The sequence below is a fragment of the Pelodiscus sinensis genome, chromosome 24 (assembly GCF_049634645.1).
Source record: "Pelodiscus sinensis isolate JC-2024 chromosome 24, ASM4963464v1, whole genome shotgun sequence".
NCBI lineage: Eukaryota > Metazoa > Chordata > Testudines > Trionychidae > Pelodiscus > Pelodiscus sinensis.
In genome coordinates, this window is record NC_134734.1 from 16,437,896 (window position 1) to 16,460,707 (window position 22,812).

Here is a 22,812-nt window from a genome sequence, read left to right on the forward strand (position 1 = left end):
AACATGATCAGGGGTTGGGAACAGGTCCCAGATGAAGAAAGGCTATAGAGACTGGGACTTTTCAGCTTAGAAAAGAGGAGATGGAGCGGGGACAGGATAGAGGTCTCTAAAAGCAGGGGTTGGGTGGAGAGGGTGCATTCAGAAAAGTTCTTCATGAGTTCCCATAAAGAAGGACTAGAGGACACCAAAGGAAAGGAATGGGTAGCAGGCTTGAAACTAGTAAGAGAAAGTTGTTGTTGTTGTTGACAAAGCAAATAGTTAACCTGCGGAACTCCTTGCTGCAGGAGGCTGTGAAGGCTACAACTAGAACAGACTTGAAAGGGAAGTGAGATCAAGTCATGGAGGTTGGGTCCATGGAGTAGTCTTAGCCAGGGGGTAGGAGTGGTGTCCCTGCCCAAAGTTTGTGGAAGGCTGGAGAGGGATGGCACGAGACAAATGGCTTGGTCACTGTCTTCGGTCCATCCCCTCCAGGGTCCCTAGGGTTGGCCGCTGTCGGCAGACAGGCTACTGGGCTAGATGGACCTTTGGTCTGACCCAGGACGGCCATTGTAAGCTCAGGGCTCAGGGTCGGGGGTCTCAGTGGACCCCCTTGATTTTCATGCACACCTGCTCCTGGGTGGCCAGGCTGGCAGCTCTCCTGCCCTAGACGGCCACTTTCCTGTGCCTAGTGCGGAGATCGTGGACGAGGTCCACGATGTCCGCACTAGCCCAGGAAGGTGCCCGCCTCTTGCGGTCCAGGGCAAGCTCCCGGGAGCCGCCAGCCTGGTCCCGAGAAGAGGGGGTGGGCTGGGGGACATCGGGTGGGTGGCTCTGTGCCGTGCCAGGTGCAGGGTCTGCTGGCTGGGTGCTGGCAGGCTTGCACCTGGCACGGGCACCATAGCCAGCCCGTGCCCCTTTAAGGGGTCCGGGGCCGGGAGGGGGGCATAGAGTTTCCCTGGTGTTGGCCAGAGTGGCCACCAGGGAAACCTGGGGAGGGCTAGCCTCCCACTAGTTCGAATTAAGGGGCTACACACCCCTTAATTCGAACTAGCTAGTTCGAACTAGGCTTAAACCTCGTAAAATGAGGTTTACCTAGTTCGAACTAAGCGCTCCGCTAGTTCGATTCAAATTCGAACTAGCGGAGCGCTAGTGTAGCGCCTATTAAAGTTAGTTCGAACTAACGTCCGTTAGTTCGAACTAACTTTGTAGTGTAGACATACCTGGACAGAATAACTGGGTCTGAAAACTGCAGGAGGCACACAGAGGAGGGCAGCCGATATTAGGACTCCTGTTTTACCCAGCTCCAGGGAAAGCTGACTTCATGTCTCCTCTCCTGATGGCAGGGATCGGGAGCGACTCAATGACAGCAGGAGCTTAGGGTTGCCAGATGGTTTCTACAAAAACACTTGACATGCCATCACAGTCTACATTACATCTTATGTAGAAAATACTGGACATTTCTATTGTCTCATTTATTTTTTCTCAATTTGTTTCCCGAACAGAAAACTCAAATACTGGACTGTCCGGTTCAAAACTGGACACCTGGCAACTCTACTTAGGTAGGTCCTACCTCAGATCCTACCCTTGCACCTTTGCCCCATCATGGGGGCGTGTTAGCCCTGTCTAATCCAATGATCCACGCATGCGATTGCACTCCCCAATAATCAAATACCCCGTCTGATGTTACCACCTTACTCACAACTGACACTCCAAGCTAGTGACCAGTTCTCTGAGCAGCACTTGTTGCACCCCGTCTGTGAACAAGGTGGAGGAAGAGAGCCCCAAGCACTCTGAGCACCCCCTAATTACGCACTCCTGTTGCCTAGCAGCACTTTCCCTCTCTTTCCCTGTTTTCCTGTCTTCTCCATGAGCAAGGAAGAAGACTAATCAAAATGGAGGCTCACCTGTTGTTCTAAACAAAACAAAATGGCGAACCCACAAACAACTTAAACCATTTCAACTTAACTGATTACTAACAAGGTCTAACATTAATAAAGAAGCCCACGTTAACACCCTCAACCAAATCTGCTTTGCTCAGCCTCTTAGGGTGCGTCTAGACTACATGCCTCCATCGACGGAGACATGTAGATTAGCCAGATCGGCAGAGGGAAATGAAGCCGCGATTAAAATAATCGCGGCTTCGTTTAAATTTAAATGGCTGCCCCGCTCTGCCGATCAGCTGTTTGTCGGCAGATCGGGGCAGTCTGGATGCGCCGCGCTGAGAAAGAAGCCTTTCTTGATGGGCTTAAAGTGCATGGGCTTAAAGTGCAGCAGGGGAGGTTTAGATTGGACATTAGGAAAAAATTCCTAACTGTCAGGGTGGTCAAATATTGGAATAAATTGCCAAGGGAGGTGGTGGAATCTCCCTCTCTGGAGATATTTAAGAACAGGTTAGATAGACATCTGTCAGGGATGGTGTAGGTGGAGCTTGGTCCTGCCTTGAGGGCGGGGGGCTGGACTCGATGACCTCTTGAGGTCCCTTCCAGTCCTATTATTCTATGATTCTATGATTGATCGGCACAGGTAAACCTGGTTTCACGAGAAAGAAAGAAAGAAAGAAAGAAAGAAAGAAAGAAAGAAAGAAAGAAAGAAAGAAAGAAAGAAAGAGTCTTTGAGTAACCCCACAAGTACAGTACGAGAACTGAGAGACCTGACCCCAGCAGTGTCCCCCTGGCTATGGCAGTGCAGCAGCTAGCAAGGAATGGCAGTGAAACAGCAGAAATGGGATAAAAGGGGAGATCATAAGCTAAACGGGCGATTAAACAGAGCCTGAAGCTGACACGGTGCTGTCAGGAAGAATCAGGCCCGCTGGGTGAATTTCCCCAAGGTTCTTTGTTGCCGTGCTCATCAGTTACAGTCCTGTCCACTTTAAGGCCACTTTTAACTCTGAGCGGGATGTAAAAAGGCCTTGGTGTAGATGAGAAATGGGCCTGATGCTTTGATCCTCCCACTAAAGGATTCTGGGCCTGAACCAAGCTCATTGACTTCAAGTGAGCTTTGCCGTAGGGTCTAAGTGCAAGGGCATGGCCCGGCTGTGATAGCAACAGGGCTCCTGCTGGCAAGCAACAGTCAGCGCTCAGCTCTGCTTGCCCTATATAAAAAGCTTTGGCAAATATATATAGATATGCACCTGAAGAGCTATTAAACTACAGTCTTTTTTTTTCTTTTTTTGGTAATCACAATTCTGCAACCTCTTTGGTTTTAGATTTTAAAAAAATGTTGGAGCTGAAAAACTATTGTTTTATAGAAAAAGGTTATTTTCTTGTTTTAAAAAAAATCAATCATCTTTTCGCGTTCTACATATAAAACTTGTGCTGTAGGAAAAAATGGTTATCTTGCTTTGGAGAAAAACGAGCATGGTATGGCAGGTTGTAAGCCCAAGCACCCTCTGCTAGTTACATGATGCTGCAATTTTGTGGACCCTGGAGGCAGAAAAGAGAAAATAAATAAATCTTAATTTGTTTGCTTAAGTTACAGCGGAACAGCAATAGTCATCAAGAAAATCTGTTGCTAAGTACTTAGTATTAGAGTACTGAAATAATCTTGTAAGTGTGAAAAATTCCTCAGCTCGCATTTTAAATTGTGACTCTTAAGGGAGGGGACCCATGTTTTTGTTTTGAATTTGTACTGCACCGAGCACCCAGTTCATGAGTGAGTGCTTCCGGTGCTACTATAATACAAATAATTAATAATAATGATTAGTGCTTTTTATCCATATCTCAAAGCACTCTACAGTCATAAATGATTATATCATCTCATTCTCCCATTTTATAGGTGATGTATCTATGATATGAAATAGGTTGAAAATTATGAAACTATTGAGTATATTAGAATAATATCATTGATTAGAATAGTATTGTGCAGGAGCGGTGCTTCAAAGAGGCAGCACAACAGGGAGCTGGGGATCAGCTGGGCCCTCCAGCTGATCCCCGGTAGGAAAGTTAAAGACTAGTTGACTAAACAATATGCAAATGCTTATCAAAGTGTCAGTCAACTAGTGGACTAGTCCATCTCCCCCTCCCCACTTTGCTGCCTCTTCAGATATAGATAGCAAAAGGGGGGAAGGGGTACTTCAAAATGGCAGTACTGCACAGCTGTGTGGCACTGCCACTTTGAAACTCTAAGGCAACATTTCAAGGGGGCAGAGGTGGAGCCCGCGGTCAGCTGGGGACTCCCAGCTTATCCTGAGCTCCCCATAGCAGCTGAACCTGGGGTTCTGGGGAAATGCCATGCAGAGCCCGGGATCAACTGGGCAGTCCCCAGCTGACCCTGGTCTCCAGGGCAGCTGCCCCTTTGAAATGCCTTATTTTAAAGAACCTTGGGCAGTCTGGCTATGGACAGCTGGGACTGTCCGGGAATCGCGCAGACCTAGATGGCTACTGTTTGGATTTTGCTGCAGGGTGCGTAGAGCTAATACAGGGCCCTAGAACTGGTGAGTCAAATACAGCCTCATTAGCCAAGGCTCCCACCCGAAGCCAAGTCGCTCTGTGGGAGGAATGACTCTCCAGCTCCACTAAGTTTTCTGTGGCAGACCCAAACAATGCAGCCTCCCCGGGGGGAGGGCTGTGGGACTCTCTCTGATGAGTGGCGATGGGGGAACGTTCCCCATTCACCAGCACTGCACACACACAGCACACAAACCCTGCTGCCCTCATTCCAAAAAGACTTCTCTTTGATTGGGTGGTAGTGTGGCCCAAGTGAGGACCCTGGAGCTGGGGGCAGCGGGGTGTCAGGACGGGGAGTCACCAGGTGCAGAAAAGTGGCCTGAAATGGGAGCACATATGGACGGATTTGGGACCTAAATCCGGATCAGTAAATCTGTTTATACCATTCCGTCCCGCTCAGCGATTTACAGGGAGCAGCCTCCCTTCACCAGATCCCCATCCACAAACCACTTGCGTTTGTAGCAGCATCCACTAGAGGGGAGAGCTAGAGTTTGGCTTCTCGAGTGGGGGAGGGGGCTGTCTGTATTTAGAGCACGTCAACCCTGACCCAGACCTGGCCCTGACCAGCAGGCAGGAGGAAGAATCAAATACGCGGCGGTTCCACCAGCCGCAGTTCCTATTGGGATATTCAGGGAAGGAAGCTCTGTCAGCCGGGAGCCCCCTTCTTGCTGGATTCCCTTGCCACAGAGGGGGCAGCCTTTTTTCTTATGCACTGACCTGAGTGCGGGGCTCAGAATTTCCCAGCAAATGGCAGGACCTGGGCAGCAGGTTTCCACCAAGGCAACTGCTGCCTTTGCCATTGCCACTCAAGGCGATGAAGACATTGGAGGTGGATGCTTCTGGGAGCATGAAGCCGGTCACAGGTTTCTGGCACGTGCTGGCTTTGTCTTTTGGCTGGCCGCAGGTGCGGCACACCACAGGGCGGGGGCGTGGAGTGGGCTCCCTGGCTCCGCAGGGGTGCAGAGTGGGCTCTCTGGCATCACCCGTGCCGCCACAGGGGCCCTGGAGGGGTGGAAAGAGAAACAAGGGGCCTTTGGTACCAGATAGCCAGATAGCCGACAGCTCCTCTCAAGTGACACCCCGCTGGAGGCTCAGGGCTGCAGAGGATCCCTGAGCGGAGGAGCTGGCCAAGAACCTCCTCGCCCTGGCAGGGCCGGATTGTGCCTGCCCAACCTCAGCCTAGTCTTGCAATCGGTGCTTTGGGGCGTCAGACCCCAGCGGATGTTCTGCCATTGCAGGGTGCTCAGAAACCGCGGAGCCCTGAGTGACAGGTGCATTAGAAAATCCCAACTCGACCAGAATGTGTCATGGGGGGGTTCTCTACCTAGGGGCGGGACCAACGTTCCCTCTCATCTTTTCCATCCATGTGCAGAATAACTTTTTACATTCATCAAGCTGTGTGTGAAAGTGCACCACTAGTCAAAACAAAAACCTAGATGTGGGTGCTTGGCTAGTCAGCTGGGCAGCATTGGAATCACAAGCACCCAGCTCACAGGGAACCCTGGTTGTGACCTTCCTGTCACCCCCGTGTGACTGAAAGTGAGGGCATGGGGTACTGGCCAGATAGCGATCAATGTGTGATACATGACAGAGCATCTCTGGATAACCGATAGTTAGTTATTGTACAATTGGCTGGCAGCATTTTCTTTGGGGGGGAATCTTCCTGCTGGGATGGTTCCGCCCCTGCTTCCCTGCAGCTGGGGGAGCAAAGCAGCTCTCCTGATGATTACGGTTGGTTGGTTCCTAGCCAGATCAGCGACAGGGCTCCTCCCCCATTATCTCCGCTCCCTACTCACCTGGGTCTGATCCTGAGAATTGTGGCACCAGCTGGAGAGGACTTGCCTTTGGCGAGACCTCGGGCAGAACCGGCTCGCTTGAGCTCCCTACCCGCTAGATCCCTCGGCCTGTCCCTGACAGCACGACACTTACTTGGGGGGAGGCGCTGCCTTCGCCATCCTCATCCTTATCACTGTCGCTGATCATCCTACGCACCAGCTTTCTCATGGCCACCTCCTGGGTGAGAGGAAGAGAGGGCAAAGTCAGGTCCCCTGTACAGATCCCTCTTTGCTTTAAGGCTCAGGTAACAGCCCAGCCCAGTGTCTCACAGCTCGCAAACGGCGGCAGCACATGAATCGGACCCCACCCCACCGTTCTCCACCCCTTGCCCATCCTCTCTTGTACCCGGCCGGAGCATGCAGCCCCCAGACCTGGACTGCCCAGCGGACTGGAGCGGGAGCCTCACCTCTCTATTGGAGTTGATCAGGGCGGTGCGCAGGCTGTCTCCAGAGCCCCAGGAGCTTTGGGCCTTCCACACCATGTCGGTGGGAGGGCTGTGGGTGGCGCCGGCGCCGGAGGCCCAGATCTAAAGAGGAAACATAGAAATCGGTAGCACCTCCCACTGGCAGAGCAACCTACCCCTCACTGCCCACTGGGGGCTGTCCCTGTCCGGCAGATGTGGCTTAGAGCTTAATATGTTAAAACTCGGCATCGCTTCTTCCCCAAATGGAAGGAACCCCAGAAGAGCCACTGCTGCTATGGGGCAGGGTTGGCCTTTCCTGCCTGTGGAGATCACCTCCCTCCTCCGTATCTGGGCTTTGTATCTCAGCAAGATCAGGAGCTGAGATCTTGCCCTGTCCCCAAGGGGGAACCCTATGGCCATTCTAAGTAGGGGCCTGGATAGAAGGTGCGTGTGGGTCAGAGGGGCTGGGTTTGCTCTGCTCTTCAGAACAGTGGGAGCCAGGGAGAGAAATGTGAATAGGGATGTGCATGGGTGGTGGGTGAAGGCCCAGCTGGGGAAGGCAAGCCAAAGCTCTGACCCTTCCACCAAAGCCACACTCCTTCCCCCCACCTGAGACAATGCCCCGTCCAACCCCAGCTGAGGGCCCCGCCCAACCCCAGATTTCCTGCTGGTCGTGGCCCCAACCTTCTCTGGCCACCAGGCTGCTTCATGGCACGGCACCAGGCCCTCTCAGGAGGCTGGGCAGTGTGGGTAGTTTTGGGAAGGCAATGCCTTCCCTCACCTACACTACCCACCACTGCCCATGGAGATGTGAAAGGATAACTGGTAACCACCACCCTTAATAATGCCTGGCCAGAGCAGCCCTGCCTGGGGTGGAAGGGGCCGCTCCAGCTCACCCTCTTTTCCCCCCATTAAACATCCCGGTTCACCAATTAAATGGGATTTTACATCCCTAGTGAAGAACAGACCAGTTCCCCAGGGCATTCACCCTTCCCTAACCCGCGCGAGAGCTGTCTGCCACTCACCGTGACCACCTGGCCGGCCTTCAGGGTGAACTTGGGAGGGAAGCGATAGGTGACAGGGGCCTCGTCTCCATTCTGACGCTTGATCTGCCAGTTTCCCAGCGCCTGGTCCTGAGACACAGAAGGCAGCAGCCGTGAGAAACCAGCCCTCAAGGTTGTTCTGGTTTTACCTTCTCTTGGCTACAAGTCCTGAGGTCAAGGGACCCTGCCACAGACCCTCTCACCTTCTGCAAGTCACTTTACCTCCCTTGGCCTCAGGCTCCTCATCCTTTGTCTGTCTTCTCTACAGACACAATAATTTGGGAGGCAGGGACCATCTCTCACTCTAGGCAGGTTCAGCTGCCAGTACAGTGTGGTCTTGATATTAGAGCGTCAAAGCAGTTTGTAGGCAACACAACCTAGTGGACAAACTACTGGACAGGATCTCAGGAGTTTTTGGGTTTTATTCCTAGCTCTTACACTAGCCTGCTGGGTGACCTTGGGCAATCCACTTCCCTGGCCTGTGCCTCAGTTTCCCCATCTATATAATGGGAATGATATTGAACTTCCTTGTCAAGCACTTTGAGATGCACTGATGAGAAGTGCTACAGAAGAGCTAGGGACTGCTACCGCTAGGCCTGCTTCTGAAGCAGTCACAGCTGTGCTCCTACTCAATTCACTTAATGTTAAGAGTAGGAGAACTTTGCTTGATTCTAGCAGATCTTGGAAGTGAGTGGAAGACTGAACAAAATCAGTTACGCGTCTACAGTAGCTTTTGTTCTAGAGCTTCCAAAGCTGTGGATCTGGCCCATCGATTCCTAGAGAGCAGTGTTTCTCAACCTTCTTTTATAAAGTACTCTTTTAAAAAAAATTAAAAGTATCCCCAGCACCCACAGTTTTTTTGAGGCACACAAAAAATTTTTCTACCGTTGCAACACATTTGTTTAAACAACTGAATTGTAGTTGTGTGGGTGATGAAATTTTTGGGTGTAAAAAGTACAAAAATAATAAAACGCTGTAACACTTAAAACCAAAATTCAGTTTTCTCCAAATGTCAGTTGTGTTGATGTATCCACCAGACTTCTCTCAAGTACCCCTCAGGGTGATTGAAACACTGCTACAGAGCAAAACTGATTTACAGGAACTGGCTCTAAATCTCCTTTAAAAATGGCAGCACCTTATGTCTACAAAGTGAGTATGTCTAGACTACATGCCTCTGCCGACAGAGGCATATGAATTAGACATACCAACATAGTCAATGTAGCAGGGATTTAAATATCCCCTGCTTCATCAGAATAAAAATGGCTGCCGCGTTGTGCCGGCTCAGTTGTTTGTTGGCTCAAAGCAGCAGTTAAGATGGGGTTCGGTTGACAAGGAAAGCCGTTGTCGACTGATCCTGTAAACCTCGTTTCACAAGGAATAAGGGATCGGTTGATGATTTTCCTTGACAACCGATCCCCGTCTTGACTGTTGCTTTGAGCCGACATACAGCTGAGCCGGCACAACGCGGCGGCCATTTTGATTCTAATGAAGCAGGGGATATTTAAATCCCTGCTTCATTGACTATGTCGGTATGTCTAATTTACATGCCTCTGTCGGCAGAGGCATGTAGTCTAGATATACCCAGTGGGTTTAGGGCCAACCCAAGGGGAAGGACATTCCAAGAGCAACATGGTTTCCTTTCCAGCCACGGACCCATCCTGACCGTGCTCATACACGACCAGAATCCCCCCCAGGAAATTTACCTCTTTGGACTTGTTCCTGAGACGGACAAATTTCCCTTCCAAATCAACCTCTTCCACGGCTACGCGGCCGCTGGTCCTAACATGGTGGGAAAAGCTCGTCCGGCGCTCCCCATCCTCCAGCTTCCTCTTCTTGGAGGAGCCCGGCGTGGTGGAGGGTCTCACATGGATCTCGGAGCTTCTCTTTTGGGAGCTGTGGCTTGGAGCGAACCTCGGCCTGGGGAGAGAGTGAAAGGAGGTGAGTGCAGGTTGGACTCAGGGCCTGGACCCTCTAGGCCAGAGGTGGGCAGTCATTTTTGCTGGGCAGCCACAATGAATTTTGGTACTGGTCTCAATCCAGCTCTACCTCTCCCCCCTTAGAAGAGGCGGGGCTTGGGGCGGAAGGGGCGGGGTTGGGGACTAGCCTCTCCCCAGGGTTGCCTGGGGCCGGAGGCTTTGAGGTAATAACAGAGCAAAGGGCTTGTGGCTCCCGGCCCCGCTGCTACTGTGTTGCCCGGCAGCCCCCCGGGTTGCTGACGCTATGTAAAAGGCTCGTGGCTCTGGCCCCTGCTGGGGTAGCGCCATGGCCAGGAGCCTGGAGCCATTTAGAGAGGATCCTGCTGCCTGAGCCACTGCCTGGAAATTTGGTGGCTCGGGCAGCAGGATATAAATAGAAAGCGGCCAGATGTGGCCCGTGGACTGGATCAAAGCGGTAGGTGGGTTGGATCTGGCCCCTGGGCCACATCTTGCCCAGCTCTGCTTTAGGTGCTGGCCCACCAAGGCCTGGTTAGGCACAGAGGGGACTCAATTTCATGGCTGATTGTTGGCCTGCGGGCAGAGGCCACTCTCCCTGGAGGACACGTCTCCATCACAACATCGCACCCCCGGCTTCTTCCCACTCTCTCAGCAAAGTTGAACAGGCTGTGGTGGCTGAGGGCGGGCTCCCCGCAGGGAGCTGGCGTCCCATTAGCAGGGCAGGAAGCGCAACCCGTCCAAATGCTGCCTGTACTCCTGAGAGGGTATCCAGCCTCCAGGGCCGTCAGCTCCACACACCTCTGGGGGCTTACGACCATCACTGACCAGAGCGGGAGGCACCAACCAGCTGCCCTTCACAGACCCCGGCACTGCTGTGGGGCTATAAGCAGCTGCCCAAGGGCCTGTCTCTACACCTGGTCAGACTAGCCAACCACGTCCTGCTCCGAGCCACCAGCCTAGTTGCCCATTTCAGCTTCCAGACCTGCCCTCTTCCTTTGCCTACACCCTAAATCCCGTCTGGAGCCGGGCTCTGCAGAAACACACTCCGGCAAATGGGAGGCTCTGATCATGTGAGTGGCCAGGGACAGGAGAGATAGGTGTTGGGACTGGCTCCTGTCTCTGTAACTGGCTGGGCTAATGGGGCAGGTGGGATCCATAACCCACCCCAATTGGCCCGTCACTGCGGCACCTATCCCCTTCACATTCGGGTCAGGTCATCCCTGTGTTCCCAGCCCCAAATCAGATGTGTCCTTTCCTTGATGCATCCTTTCCTTGCTCTGCCCCCATTGGCGCATCCTCCCACCCACCAGGCCCCTCCCTTGGCCACGTCCTGTGGGAGAAAAAAAAATCAAATAACTCCAATTGTGTCTAAAGGGGGGACTGTGCAGGAAATCAAAACTCTCTAAAAGAAAACTGCTGTAAGGGTTAAAAAGTTTTCCAGGCCTCTCTCCCTGTAACAGAGAGAAATCAAATTAGCTCTAATCAAGACCCTTACAATGCCTATCTCAAGTTCATGGATACTCCTAGTCTGTCACAATTTGTCATGTAAACCCTTATCTTTGTCACAGTTTGCCTTGTAGACTTCTCCACTCCACATTCTCATATGGCTTTGTTCTGTAAAACTTACTTCTAGCACTCCTAGGGTGAACAGAAGTTTCAGAGTGCTTCTGCTGAGACTTTGATATGTTAAAGAAAAACAATCAACAACTGAGCTGTCTGAACATACTGTATAAAGAATCCCTGAATCTGTCTGTCAGGGCTGCTTTCACTCTTGGAAGTGACAGCCTGCATGCATGCATCATAAAATTTTCTCTTCTAGGTTTCTCTCCTGCCTCACTGATTTGACCTCTGGCCTCAGACCCTTCTGGGGGCTCTGTACCCCAAGGGAGCGAGATTTTCCCCCTTCAGTCCCCAGCAGGCTCCTCTTTCAGCCCACGAAGGAGCCTCTCTCTGCACCCACCTCTCCTCCTCGCCCTCCAGCAGCTTGCGGTAGGCATGGATCTCCATGTCCAGGGCCAGCTTGATCTCCAGCAGCTCCTGGTGCTCGTCCAGCTGCTGCTGCATCCTGTCTCGCATGTCCGCCATCTCCCGCTCCTTGTCGGACAGGATGCGGCGGCTGGTCTCCCGCTCCCGGGCCAGCGCGTCCTCCAGGTCCCGCAGCTTCGACTCCTTGGCAGACAGCTGGGAGCAGAGGGGACACACCAGAGGGAGGGGGTGAGGCAGAGCACAAGCAGCAGAGGGTGCCCCTGGCTACCAGGGCTATGGGCACCCTAGGCATAGACACGGTGCCTTCCCTTGGGGTGAATCTCCAGGGCCACTGAGCCATTATGCAGCTTGCCCTGGGCTGTTACTAGACCGGGTCTGTGGTGGCCTTTCGCTTCAGTGGGTCCATGAGGACCTATTGGTCCTAAGCCTGTCTGGGGTCTGGCCCGGGGCTGCATAATCAGGGCCAGGGCCTGCCCGGCAAGGTCCTGCCAGCGTGCGTCCCTTAGATAGATGTCAAGCTGCAGCTCGAGTGGAGGTGGATAAGAGGCCCCTGTGGAACCTGGAGTGGCCTAGAGCCGTCGGGGTGGGATCGGAGCTGGACAATCAGGGTCAGCTCCTCCGCTGGCATGAACAGCCCTTGACAGAACAGCTCCCAGCGGAGAACTGAGTCCTGCAGGTCTCCCACCCTTGGGATGCTACAAGGGTTGTGAGCGTATAACCAGGTAAACAGTTAACCGGGAAGCCTGGGCCTATGGGTTAATGTTCACGGTTACACGCGGGTTCCTGCCTGCTCTGGGGGAGCCGCCTTCTGCCCCGCGCTGCTGCCTCTGATATTGAAGTAGCAGCGCAGCCTGGCACCCGGCTCTCTGGGAGTGGGGCACACTGGCTGCCAGGGAGCCGGCTGCAGATGCGTGTAACTGCTGAAAAACACAGCGGTTACATGTTCACACAATTCCCCTTGTTTTAGCGTATAAAACCCGCACTCGTGTATAACCCACGGACATGTATACCCCGCGGGTTCTATAGGCTAATTCACGATATTTGCACATACCAGGATAAACTGCCAATGTCCTGCATTCCACCCATCTTTTGTTAGGTAGCCATCCTGCTTCAGCAGGGGGAATGGAGAGCACAGTGCAGGCAAGCTGGCCGGCCTGAGGGAGGGGAGCTGCACTCACACCCAGGTCCCATGCAGCCGCAGCCAGGCACAACCCACCCTCTTCCGGGCAGTGGAACGGAGAGCACAGCGCAGGTGCGCTGGAAACTCGTCAGGCCCTCCCTGCAGCGGAGCGGATCTGACCCAATTCTAATGGGTAAAAATAAATGTGTATACCCCACGGACATGTATACCCCGTGGGGGGGGGAGCGAGATTTGTAAAAAGACGTATAACCCGCAGGTTATATACGATAATTTACAGTACCTGAATTCTAACATCCCTAGATGCTACCAGACCCAGAACCAGCGCTCCGGGCCTCTAGTTATAATGAGTGACTGGAAGATTTAAGACTAATCTGGGGGTGAACCCAGCAGTGGTGCATGCAGCCCCGCGCTTTGTCCCATGTGGAGTCAGGAAGGCTGGGGGAGTTACTCATGTGCCCCTCCAAACCTGCCCATCTCCTCCCAATCCCCCATGCCCTGTAGTCATTCCAATGAGGTGGTGTTTTGCCCCTGGCAAATCCATCCTGTGGCTTGTGGGCAGCACCTGGTGCTGATCACATGTGTGTTGATACACTGACTGGAGCTTCCTGTGGCAGGCACTTGGCTTGGGGCAAAGGCCTGGGGTAGCCAGGAGGGGGCTGGCGAAAGGAGGGGCAGAGGGCTGGGCCAGGCTCTCGCGGGTGTCTCCTGCTCACCTGCTTCTGCAGCTGGCTGAGCTGGGCCGACAGGCTGTCGATGCGGATCCTCGACTGCTGCAGTTCCTCGTGGGCGGCCCCCACCATGTTGCTGTTCCTCTCTGCCGACTGCTTGGCGTTCTCCAGCTGCAGCCCAAGGGCCAGGCAGGTTAGCGCTGCAGAGGGGCAGCGTCTACGCGCGCCCCAGCAGGGAGGGAGGACGACGGCCCAGGGTGGGGCTGGTCACAGATTCCCGCGAGGGTGAGCTCTCACCAGCCCCTCGCCAGAGACAATGGCACCGACCGGGCTGCTCAGTGGGAGCCGTTAGCTGCAGATGAGGCTGCTTCTCTGCATTTCACAGGTGGGGTCCAAGGAGAGGGAAGAGCCCCCCAACCTCCTTCCAGTGCCCAGCTTTAGTGGCAGCTCAGCCTGACCGGCTGGTTTCACACAGAGGGGAGGCCTCTCTGGGCTGGTGGAAATCAGAGCTCCAGGGAGTTGCGCGCTGAGCTCTGAGAGATCACAGGCTGCTGGTGAAAATTAGGGTTCAAGTGACCTACTTAAAGGCCCAGGGGCAGAGGCAGGAACAGAACCCAGGGGTCCTGGCTCCAAGGCCTGCGCCCCAGGCCCAGCAGGCTGCCATCTCAGATCCCTGGCCCCGTGCACTACGTTACCTTGGAGCCATAGGTCTTCTCCAGCTCCTCCTTGTACAGCTTGACCTGGGATTCGTGCTGGGCTCGCATGTCCTGCAGGGCATCAGCCAGCTTGCTCTCAAACTCCTGCTGGCGGCCGTTGTCATTCTCCACCAGGCGGGTCTTGTGCCGACGCTTGGTCTCGCGAAGCTCCTGGGCGGTGGGGGGGCATAGCAAGGAGGGGGTGCCTGAGCCATGGAGTTCAGAGATGGCGCTCACCAGCACAGGGCAGCAGGAAGCTATCAGCCTTGAGAGTGGGCCCTCACTGGTACCAGCTGCGACTCCCCTGTCCTAGAGGGGAGCTGGGACAAGCCAGGCTCAAAAGGGAATTTCTCCGGGTGGAATTTACCTGCCTCTGGGGGTGGAGGCTCAGGGCTTTTCTACACTTGATCTGCTCCAGCCGCACAGCTGACCGAACAATTCCTCTGTCACCTCTAGGGGGGCTTTGTGTGGTGGAGCTAAGACGCCCCGAGGTGTAGAGTTTCTCCCATCTCCCCGGAATTGGAGGGGAGGTTTGTGAATGGAACTAAATGGATCCCCTGACACCGGCAGGGCCCCTCGCCACAAACTCTCTGTTGCCGTGGACACTGGCATAACCCGTCTCTGCGGTGGTGGTGGAGGTAGGGGGGTGACAAGTCACCGGTTGTACAGTGTACAAGGCTGCACCGAGGAAAGGGGGGTTGCTCCGGGGCAGCGCTCACCTCACTGTAAATGTTCTTCTGGAAGTCGAGTTCCTCCTTCAGCGTCTGCTGCCGGTTCTCGGCGTCCACCCGTCGCAGCATCTCATCCTGCAGCTGCTTCTTCACCTCACCCAGGGCAGCTTCCAGCTGGGAATAGGAGAGGGGGATGTGAGCGCAGCCAGGTGGAGAGTCTCAGACCCACATGGGGGCGGGAGGGGGAGGGGGTCTCCAGCAAGGTGCTTAAGCAGGCGGCTGCTGAGCCCTGCACCTCTGGAGAGGTATACTATGTGATTGCTCTATTTGCACAGTACAGGCAGTCCCCGGGTTATGTACAAGATAGGGACTGTAGGTTTGTTCTTAAGTTGAATCTGTATGTAAGTCGGAACTGGCATCCTGATTCAGCCGCTGAATCTGGGCACCAGTTCTGACTTACATACAGATTCAACTTAAGAACCCCAGGCGTCCCCAAGTCAGCTGCTGCTGAAACTGATCAGCAGCTGATTCCAGGAAGCCCAGGGCAGAGCAGCTCTGCCTCCGGCTTCCTGTAGTCAGCCGCTGGTCAGTTTCAGCAGCGGCTAACTTGGGGACGCCTGGGGCAGAACAGCTCGGGTGCTGCTGGGTTGGTCCAGTAGCCGCTCCTCGGCGCTACTGGACCAACCCAGCAGCACCCCAGCTGCTCTGCCCCAGGCGTCCTGATTCAGCCACTGCTGAAACTGATCAGCAGCGGCTGAATCAGGACTCCTGGGGCTGAGCAGCTGGGGTGCTGCCGGGTTGGTCCAGTAGCGCCAAGGAGCGGTGCTGCGGGACCAACCGGCAGCGCCCCACCTGCTCTACCACAGGCCCCAGGCTTTGCTCCACATCTCCCTGGTCTGCTGGGGGAGGGGAGGCACTAGCTGCGTCCCCCCCCAGCAGACCAGGGAGACGCGAAGCAAAGCGGCGGAGGACCTGGGCCGGACCGCGGCGCTTCCAGATCAGCTGGAAGCGCCGCGGGTCCGGCTGGGTCCCCCGCGGCTTTGCTCAGCGTCTCCCTGGTCTGCAGATCAGGGAGACGCTGAGCAAAGCGGCGCAGGACCCGGGACCGGACCCGCGGCCGCTTCCAGCTGATCTGGAAGAGGCCGCGGGTCCAGCCCCGGGTCCTCCGCCGCTTTGCTCCCCGTCTCCCTGGTCTGCTGGTTCCCGCAGCAGACCAGGGAGACGGGGAGCAGCTTTTCTCGCCCCGGAGGAGGCGGGCGGCGGGACCAGGTGTCCCGCCGCTCGAGTCCTCCGGGGCGAGAAAATCCCCCTTCGTAACTGCGGATCCGACATTAGTCGGATCCGCGTAACTCGGGGACTGCCTGTATACATAGTCACCACCCTATTTGCATAAACAGTGTCATAGCTAAACCCATCAATTATCCTCTCCCCCCAATATATGGCTGTCACACCCACTCCCTCCAGACCCCTTGCCCTTTACCTCCCGCAGGTCAGTGGCTCTCCCCTGCACCAAACTGACAGCTGCCCAGGAAATGACCTTCCATTTCGTGGGTCTCCAGGCCCATTTGGGCAACTGGACAGGGTCTGGCAGGGCCTCTCCTAGTTTGTCCAGGCAGCAAACGGGACCACAGCTGCAGACGGCACAGCAAGTCCACGGGTCAGCCGCCATCATCCCCCTCTGCAGCTGGAGGGGACGGAGGCTCCCGCCTCACCTCTCCCCTCAGCAAAGCAACGCCAAAGCTCTCAAGTCAGCGACAGTAGCAGGACTAGAACTGCAGCCTCCCCGACTCCCCCCCGACACCAGCCAGACCCTGGGACCGCACCTTCCCCAGGTGACGCTTAGAGAGAACCCACCATCCCACCTCATATTGGCTCCCTGGCTCCCCAGCAGGCATGGCAGGACATGCACGGGGAATGCCATGACTGGACATATTAACGTTGAACATTAGGAAAAATTTCTTGTCTGGGTGGCGAAGCGCTGGAATAAATTGCCTAGGGAGGTTGTGGAATCGCCATCATAGGGGATTTTTAAGAGCAGGTTGGACAAACACCTGTCAAGGACGGTGCTCGGTCCTGCCATGAGGGCAGGGGAGGGACTCGACCTCTTGAGGTCCCTTCTAGTTCTAGTATTCTATGATCTCTGCCAGTGCAGAGAGTGCAATTGGGGGCCCTGAGGCAGCACGGGGCAGGAGTCAGGACCTGCTGCTCACCTCTTCCACCTGTGCCCTTAGCTCATGGGCTTGGCTCTCCAGGTTCCTCTTCTCCCCCAAGGTGGTGGTGAGCGCAGCCTCTTTGGAGTTGAGCTGAGTCTCCCTGGAGTGGAGGCGATCCTGGGTCACCTGCAGGTCTTTTTCCTTCTTTGCATTCCTGGAACACAGCCAGCAAACAGCTTTGGGGACAGGTTCAGGGAATCATCTGCCACAGACAAATGGGGACTCAATGCTGCAGAGGGGCCCAGAGCACCAATTCCAGGTCCGAACACTCCTTCTCTCCTAGGGGAAAGCTCAGAAACCAACCAAAATAGCTTCCCGCGGCTCCCCTTGGCTACAAAGGATGAAATGGAGACATGGGGAGCTGCAAGACTCTGTAGCCACAGTGCCAGTAAGTAAACAAACTGGGGTGGCCAATGAATGTGTTTCTCTAAGTGTTCCCGCAGAACACTTTAAGAAACACTGCTCTAAGCTACACAGCTCCAGAAATGGGGGAGGTCAAGGTTGGATATTAGGAAAAGCTGTGTCCCTAAGAGGGCGGGAAGCACTGGGATGGTTTCCCTAAGGAGGGGGTGGAATCTCCATCCCTAGAGGCTTTTAAGTCCTGGCTTGACAAAGCCCTGGCTGGGCTGATTTAGTTGGGATTGGTCCTGCTTTGGGCTCAATGACTCCTGAGGTCTCTTCCAGCCTTAGAGTTCTATGATTCTTCCATCATCTTACACGGCTCAACACCTTCTCTTGAACAATGCAAGCTCATTAATTAGTCCACCAGTTTGTCAAAGGATGGTGGACATGCTCACCCCTTTGTAATCTGAGCAGATTCCCCAGGCATTTCAGGCAAACTCACTGGTAAAGATAAATTCAAAGAAATGTATTAAGTACAGAAAGATGTTAATTGAATAAAAGTGGGATAGGTAAAGGTCAGAGATAGTTACCTACGAAATCAGAGTAAACCTGCATCCTCGATCCCAAACTTCTTTGGACGCAGCAATATTTTAATCAAACAGCTTTTCCCACCCCACTGGATGTTGCAGCCAAGTTGCAGCACTTCACACAGAGACTGAATTCCCTTCTCAGCCAGGGACTTATCTCCCCATTCAAAGCCTTTGTCTCCTCTGGGTAGTGAGACGGCAGGGATGACCTCTACACTCAGAATTGTTTGTTGATGTCATCACAGGTGCCGACTTGGTGGATGCTCTAGGGTTGAAGCACCCACTGGGAAAAATTAGCAGGTGCTTGGCACCCACCCACAGTGAAGCCTCCCTGCGCCTCCCTTCCACCAGCGATTTGGTGACCAACGCTTCCCCTTCCCTACTAGTGCTTCCAGCCCACGCCATACTAGGGATGTTAGCATATTGTGGTTCAAACGATTAACCAACACACCTGGGATTATCGGTTAATCCTAATGACTACATGCACTCTCCCCTACCCCCCACTGCCTCAACAGCAAGGCAGGAGGAGGCAAACACTGGTGCCCATGGGGGCCGGCTTTAAGATGGCTCCTGACAAGCACCATATCCCTCAGAGCCATCTGTTCCCCACACCCCCGTGCTGCTAGGAGCTCGGACCCGCCGTGGACAGGGGCGTGTATCAGAGGCAGCAGCGTGGGGCGGCAGACAGCCAAACTGTGCAGGGAGCTGGTTTTTAAACCGGCTCCCCTTGTGGACCAGCTCCCCTTGCCACCTTGTGCTGCTGCCTCTGATAAAGAGGCAGCAACGTGGAATGTCAGGGAGTTCCCTGGGAGTGGGGCTAGGAGCTCACTGGCTGCCAACCCTGAATAGGAACCACTAAGATTTGATGCAGTTATACGACTATTCCATAACCCCATATCCAACATCCCCACTCCAAACAGCTGCTTTGCGGCAATAAGGACATTCCAGGAGGATGCGAAGATGGGGCGGAAGCAGAGCGGAATGGACTGGAAGAGGGTAGCAAGATGGAGCAGAGTAGGTTGCCAGGTGAGTGCAGGTGGGGGCAACTCCTGCTGCCCCCCGTGCCAGCACCCCACCCCAGGAATCCCACAGGCCACCCTTGGGTCTCCTCAGGCTCCCATCACCACCCATAGGACATCTCTGCCCCCCAAACCATGGGGCCTGGAGTGGCCACCCCAAGTCATCCTGTGGACAGGAGCTGTCTGGCTGGAAGGGAAATCTGTGCTTATGGTCTTCATCGAAGGAGGGGGAGGAGACAGAGGCAGTCCGGTGATGTCACTGTCCCTTATTTTACACTTTCACTTCCTGTTCCTGGAAAGGCGCTGGCCTATGCATTTCCTGATGGGCCTTGCTGAGTCTCCGGGTTGAGCAATCCCCACTGTGTGGTGCTGATCCAGCTCTCTCTAATTACATTGTATATCTCTTATTTACAACAGCTGGTAATATTCGTTTAAAGTCCATCTAGGTGTGGGTTGCCTCCATTGTTGCCACTGGAGAGCTAATTGTGGGCATCTCTCAGACTCACACTATAGTTCCATGAGGGTACGGTTACACTAGCTTGTTAGTTCGAGCTAGGTAGGGTAATGAGGGCAAGAAGAGTTGCAAATGAAGCCCGGGATTTAAATATCCCGGGCTTCATTTGCATGTTCCCGGGCACCGCCATTTTTAAATGCCCCTTAGTCCGAACTCCGTGCCCACAGCTACATGCGGCACGGACTAGGCAGTTCAAATTAAAGATCCTAATTCAAACTACCGTTACTCCTTGTGGAATGAGGAGTAACGATAGTTCGAATTGGGATCTTTAATTCCAACTACCTAGTCCGTGCCGCGTGTAGCTGCGGGCATGGCTTGGGGTGGCCACTCCAGGACCCATGATTTGCAGGAGGGGGCTCCTAAGGATGGTGATAGGAGCCTGAGGAGACCCAAGGGTGGCCTGTGGGATTCCTGGGGTGGGGTGCTGGCACAGGGGGCAGCAGGAGTCTCCCCCACCTGCACGTGTACGGCTACACTAGCTCGTTAGTTCGAGCTAGGTAGGGTAATGAGGGCAAATGGAGATGCAAATGAAGCCCAGGATATTTAAATCCCAGGCTTCATTTGCAACTCCGCTTGCCCTCATTACCCTACCTAGCTCGAACTAACGAGCTAGTGTAGCCGTACCCTAACAGTCAATAGCAAAATCTCATCAGTTCATACACCCATAGGACAAAACAAGCAGTTTCAGCCTATTCCCCGGATACCTTACAAGGCACGCTTCACATGGACTGTCACACTCATGTACAAATACCTCAGCCTCGCCACATGGCTTATGAGCAGAGGCTGAGGTATTTGGGCTTGTTTAGTCTGCAGAAGAGAAGAGTGAGGGGGGATTTGAGAGCAGCCTTCAACTACCTGAAACGAGGTTCCAAAGAGGATGGAGAGAGGCTGTTCTCCATGGTGACAGATGGCAGAACGAGGTGCAATGGTCTCACGTTGCAGTGGGGGAGGTCTAGGTTGGATATTAGGAAAAATTATTTCTCTGGGATGGTGGGGAAGCACTGGGATGGGTTCCCTAGGAAGGGGGTGGAATCTCCATCCCCAGAGGTTTTTAAGTCCTGGCTTGACAAAGCCCTGGCTGGGATGGTTTAGTTGGGTTGGTCCTGCTTTGAGCAGGGGGCTGGATTCAATGGTTCTATGATGAATAATGGGGTAACAGGCTAGGACTATGAAGTACAATGCATCACAGCATTACTCTAGCGTCTAGGTATCCCAGTCATTGAACAGGATTTTATGGTGCTAGGCACTGAACAGAACAGAACAAAGCACAGAAAGATTGTCCCTCTCAGGCTATGTCTACACTACAAGTTTTTTGTGCGAAAATGCACAAAACCCATGGCGCGTGCACACATCAAGTGCATTTTTGCACAAGAAAATCTACAGTCAATTGACAGAACAGAAGGCTTTTTTGTGGTGTAGGTGTACCGCCTTCTATGAGGCATAACTCCTTTTTGCGCTACAGCTCTTGCACAAAAAGGCTTGTGTGAACGCTCTAAAGGGTTTTTTTGCACAAAAAGAGCCTATCCAAAAAAGCACATCAGAGCTTTCTTGAGCAAGAGCGTCCATGAAGTGTGGACGGTCTCTTGCGCAAAAGCACATCGCAAAAGCGATGCACTTTGAGGTTTGGAAGCGCTTTTATGCACAAAGTTTTTGCGCAAGAACTCTTCTGCAAAAGACTTCTTGCGCAAAAACCCTGCAGTGTAGACATAGCCTCAGTGTTCCCTGTAAGCAGAGCACTTGTGCAGCTACTCAGGAGAGATTCCAATGCCGCCAGAAGATTAGAAAAGCACCCATTGTTAGGTTTTTTGTTTCGACTGGTGGTGCACAATTACGCATGTCTCAACGCACATAAAACATCTATTGTAATAGATGGCATAAGACAAAGGTCAAGAAGATTGTTTTAAAATTTAAGGCTGCAAAACCCCTTTGGCATGTTCCCCTTCCTCATGTTCTCCAAAATCCCTCCTTCCCTGCAATCCCAGCATGCCCATAGCCGGGGAGAACAGGTACAGACATTCAGCACAGGGAAAACTGCATCCAAAATCCATCTCCAAATAGCAACAAGTTCCTAGGTTCCGAATCCAGAACTAGCAACTGTTCTAAAGAGGGGATGACCAGGGAGGGGGGTCTAAAATTGGATCCAAATGGAGAAGGATACAGGAAGCTAAATATAAAAACCTGGGCAGCTTTCCAAGACATCTGCCAAATGTTCCTCTCCCACTTTCTGGGCTGATGGATTTATTTGAGGCATGTTCTCAGCAGATTAATTTCAGACTGTCCCTTTTGGAGGCCCGTTAGAAAACAAACCCCTTGGGGGCCATGTTAGAGAGCTAAGGTGCTGTAGATCTAATGCAGGGTTGGGAGCAACAGCTGAACGGTCCCAAGACAACTCCCCTAGAAGGATGGAGCCAACAATGTTGACCACATGCACAGACCAGGGTGCAACTGATTTCAGGAGGTGGCAGCGGGGGGGGGGGGGGGGGGCAAAAATTGTCCCTTCATCCAGCCTGCAGCCTCGGGATATTTGTGGCTCCCTTCTCAAGGCTGTTAGCGCTGGTTGCTCCCACTCCAGCTCCTTTGAGGGGGTGGGAGGAAATTCTCCCACTCCCAGCTGCCCCATGGCTTAGCATGACAGTGATTTCATGGCCCCTGCCCGTGCCCTGCCCCAGAGCTTACTGTGTCTTCAGCTCCAGGAACTCCTCCCGCACCGTGTCTAGCTCCAGCTTCAGTCGTGCCCTCTCCTTGGCCAACGAATCCAAGGTCTTGCGGGCCCCTGCCAGCTCCGATTCATAGGCCACCTTGATGTTTGACAGTTCACGGCTTGAGGGCTCCTCAGACTCGGTGATTCGCTGCCGGAGACTGTCATTCTCCGACTTCAAGGAGCGCACCCGGTCAATGTAGACGGCCAGCCGGTCATTGAGCTCCTGCAGCTCCTCCTTCTCCTGCAGGCGGGTGATGCGGGTTGACTGGCAACCCGCTCTACGCTGTGCACCCCTCTTCTGACATGGGGCAGCCATAGCAGTTGAAAACAGCCAGAGAGAGATGCAAGTCCAGGGATCAGTGACTCAGATGCTCAATGCTCCGCTCCTCACTTCCACTTCACCGGTACTGACAGCCTGAGCCATTCACCTATATCTCAGCCTGGGGAAACAGGTGTGGAGAGTGGGTGTGGCTATGCAAAAGAGGGCCAATCCCCCACTTTGATTGGCTCTAGGAGGAACAGGCTCTGCTTAAAGAAAGGCCTTGTGTACATGCTATGGGCGATAGCTGGCTAAACTAAAGTGTGAATTGAAACACAGATAGTGAGAGTGGTAGACTCCCCATGGAGATATTCTG

At 53.8% G+C, this 22,812-nt stretch overlaps 1 protein-coding gene across 1 annotated transcript; it reads right to left on the reverse strand.

Moving 5' to 3' along the window:
- Window positions 1–5,129: 5,129 nt before the first annotated feature.
- Window positions 5,130–22,493, reverse strand: LOC142819716 (prelamin-A/C-like). Its single transcript, XM_075908302.1, has 11 exons — window positions 22,153–22,493; window positions 17,012–17,168; window positions 14,850–14,975; window positions 14,131–14,301; window positions 13,481–13,606; window positions 11,601–11,821; window positions 9,410–9,623; window positions 7,689–7,796; window positions 6,667–6,786; window positions 6,354–6,437; window positions 5,130–5,426 (listed from the first exon to the last, which is right to left on the reverse strand). The coding sequence occupies exons 1-11, from the start codon at window positions 22,491–22,493 to the stop codon at window positions 5,130–5,132; spliced, it is 1,965 nt and encodes a 654-aa protein (XP_075764417.1).
- Between the last annotated feature and the right edge of the window lie 319 nt (window positions 22,494–22,812).

Coding starts and splice junctions, on each gene's coding strand:
- LOC142819716 (XM_075908302.1), bottom strand. CDS start 22,493: ATGGCTGCCCCATGTCAGAAGAGGGGTGCACAGCGTAGAGCGGGTTGC. Junction 17,169..22,152: donor TTCCTGGAGCTGAAGACACA/GTAAGCTCTGGG, acceptor GCTGTGTTCCAG/GAATGCAAAGAAGGAAAAAG. Junction 6,787..7,688: donor AGGCCGGCCAGGTGGTCACG/GTGAGTGGCAGA, acceptor TTTCCTCTTTAG/ATCTGGGCCTCCGGCGCCGG.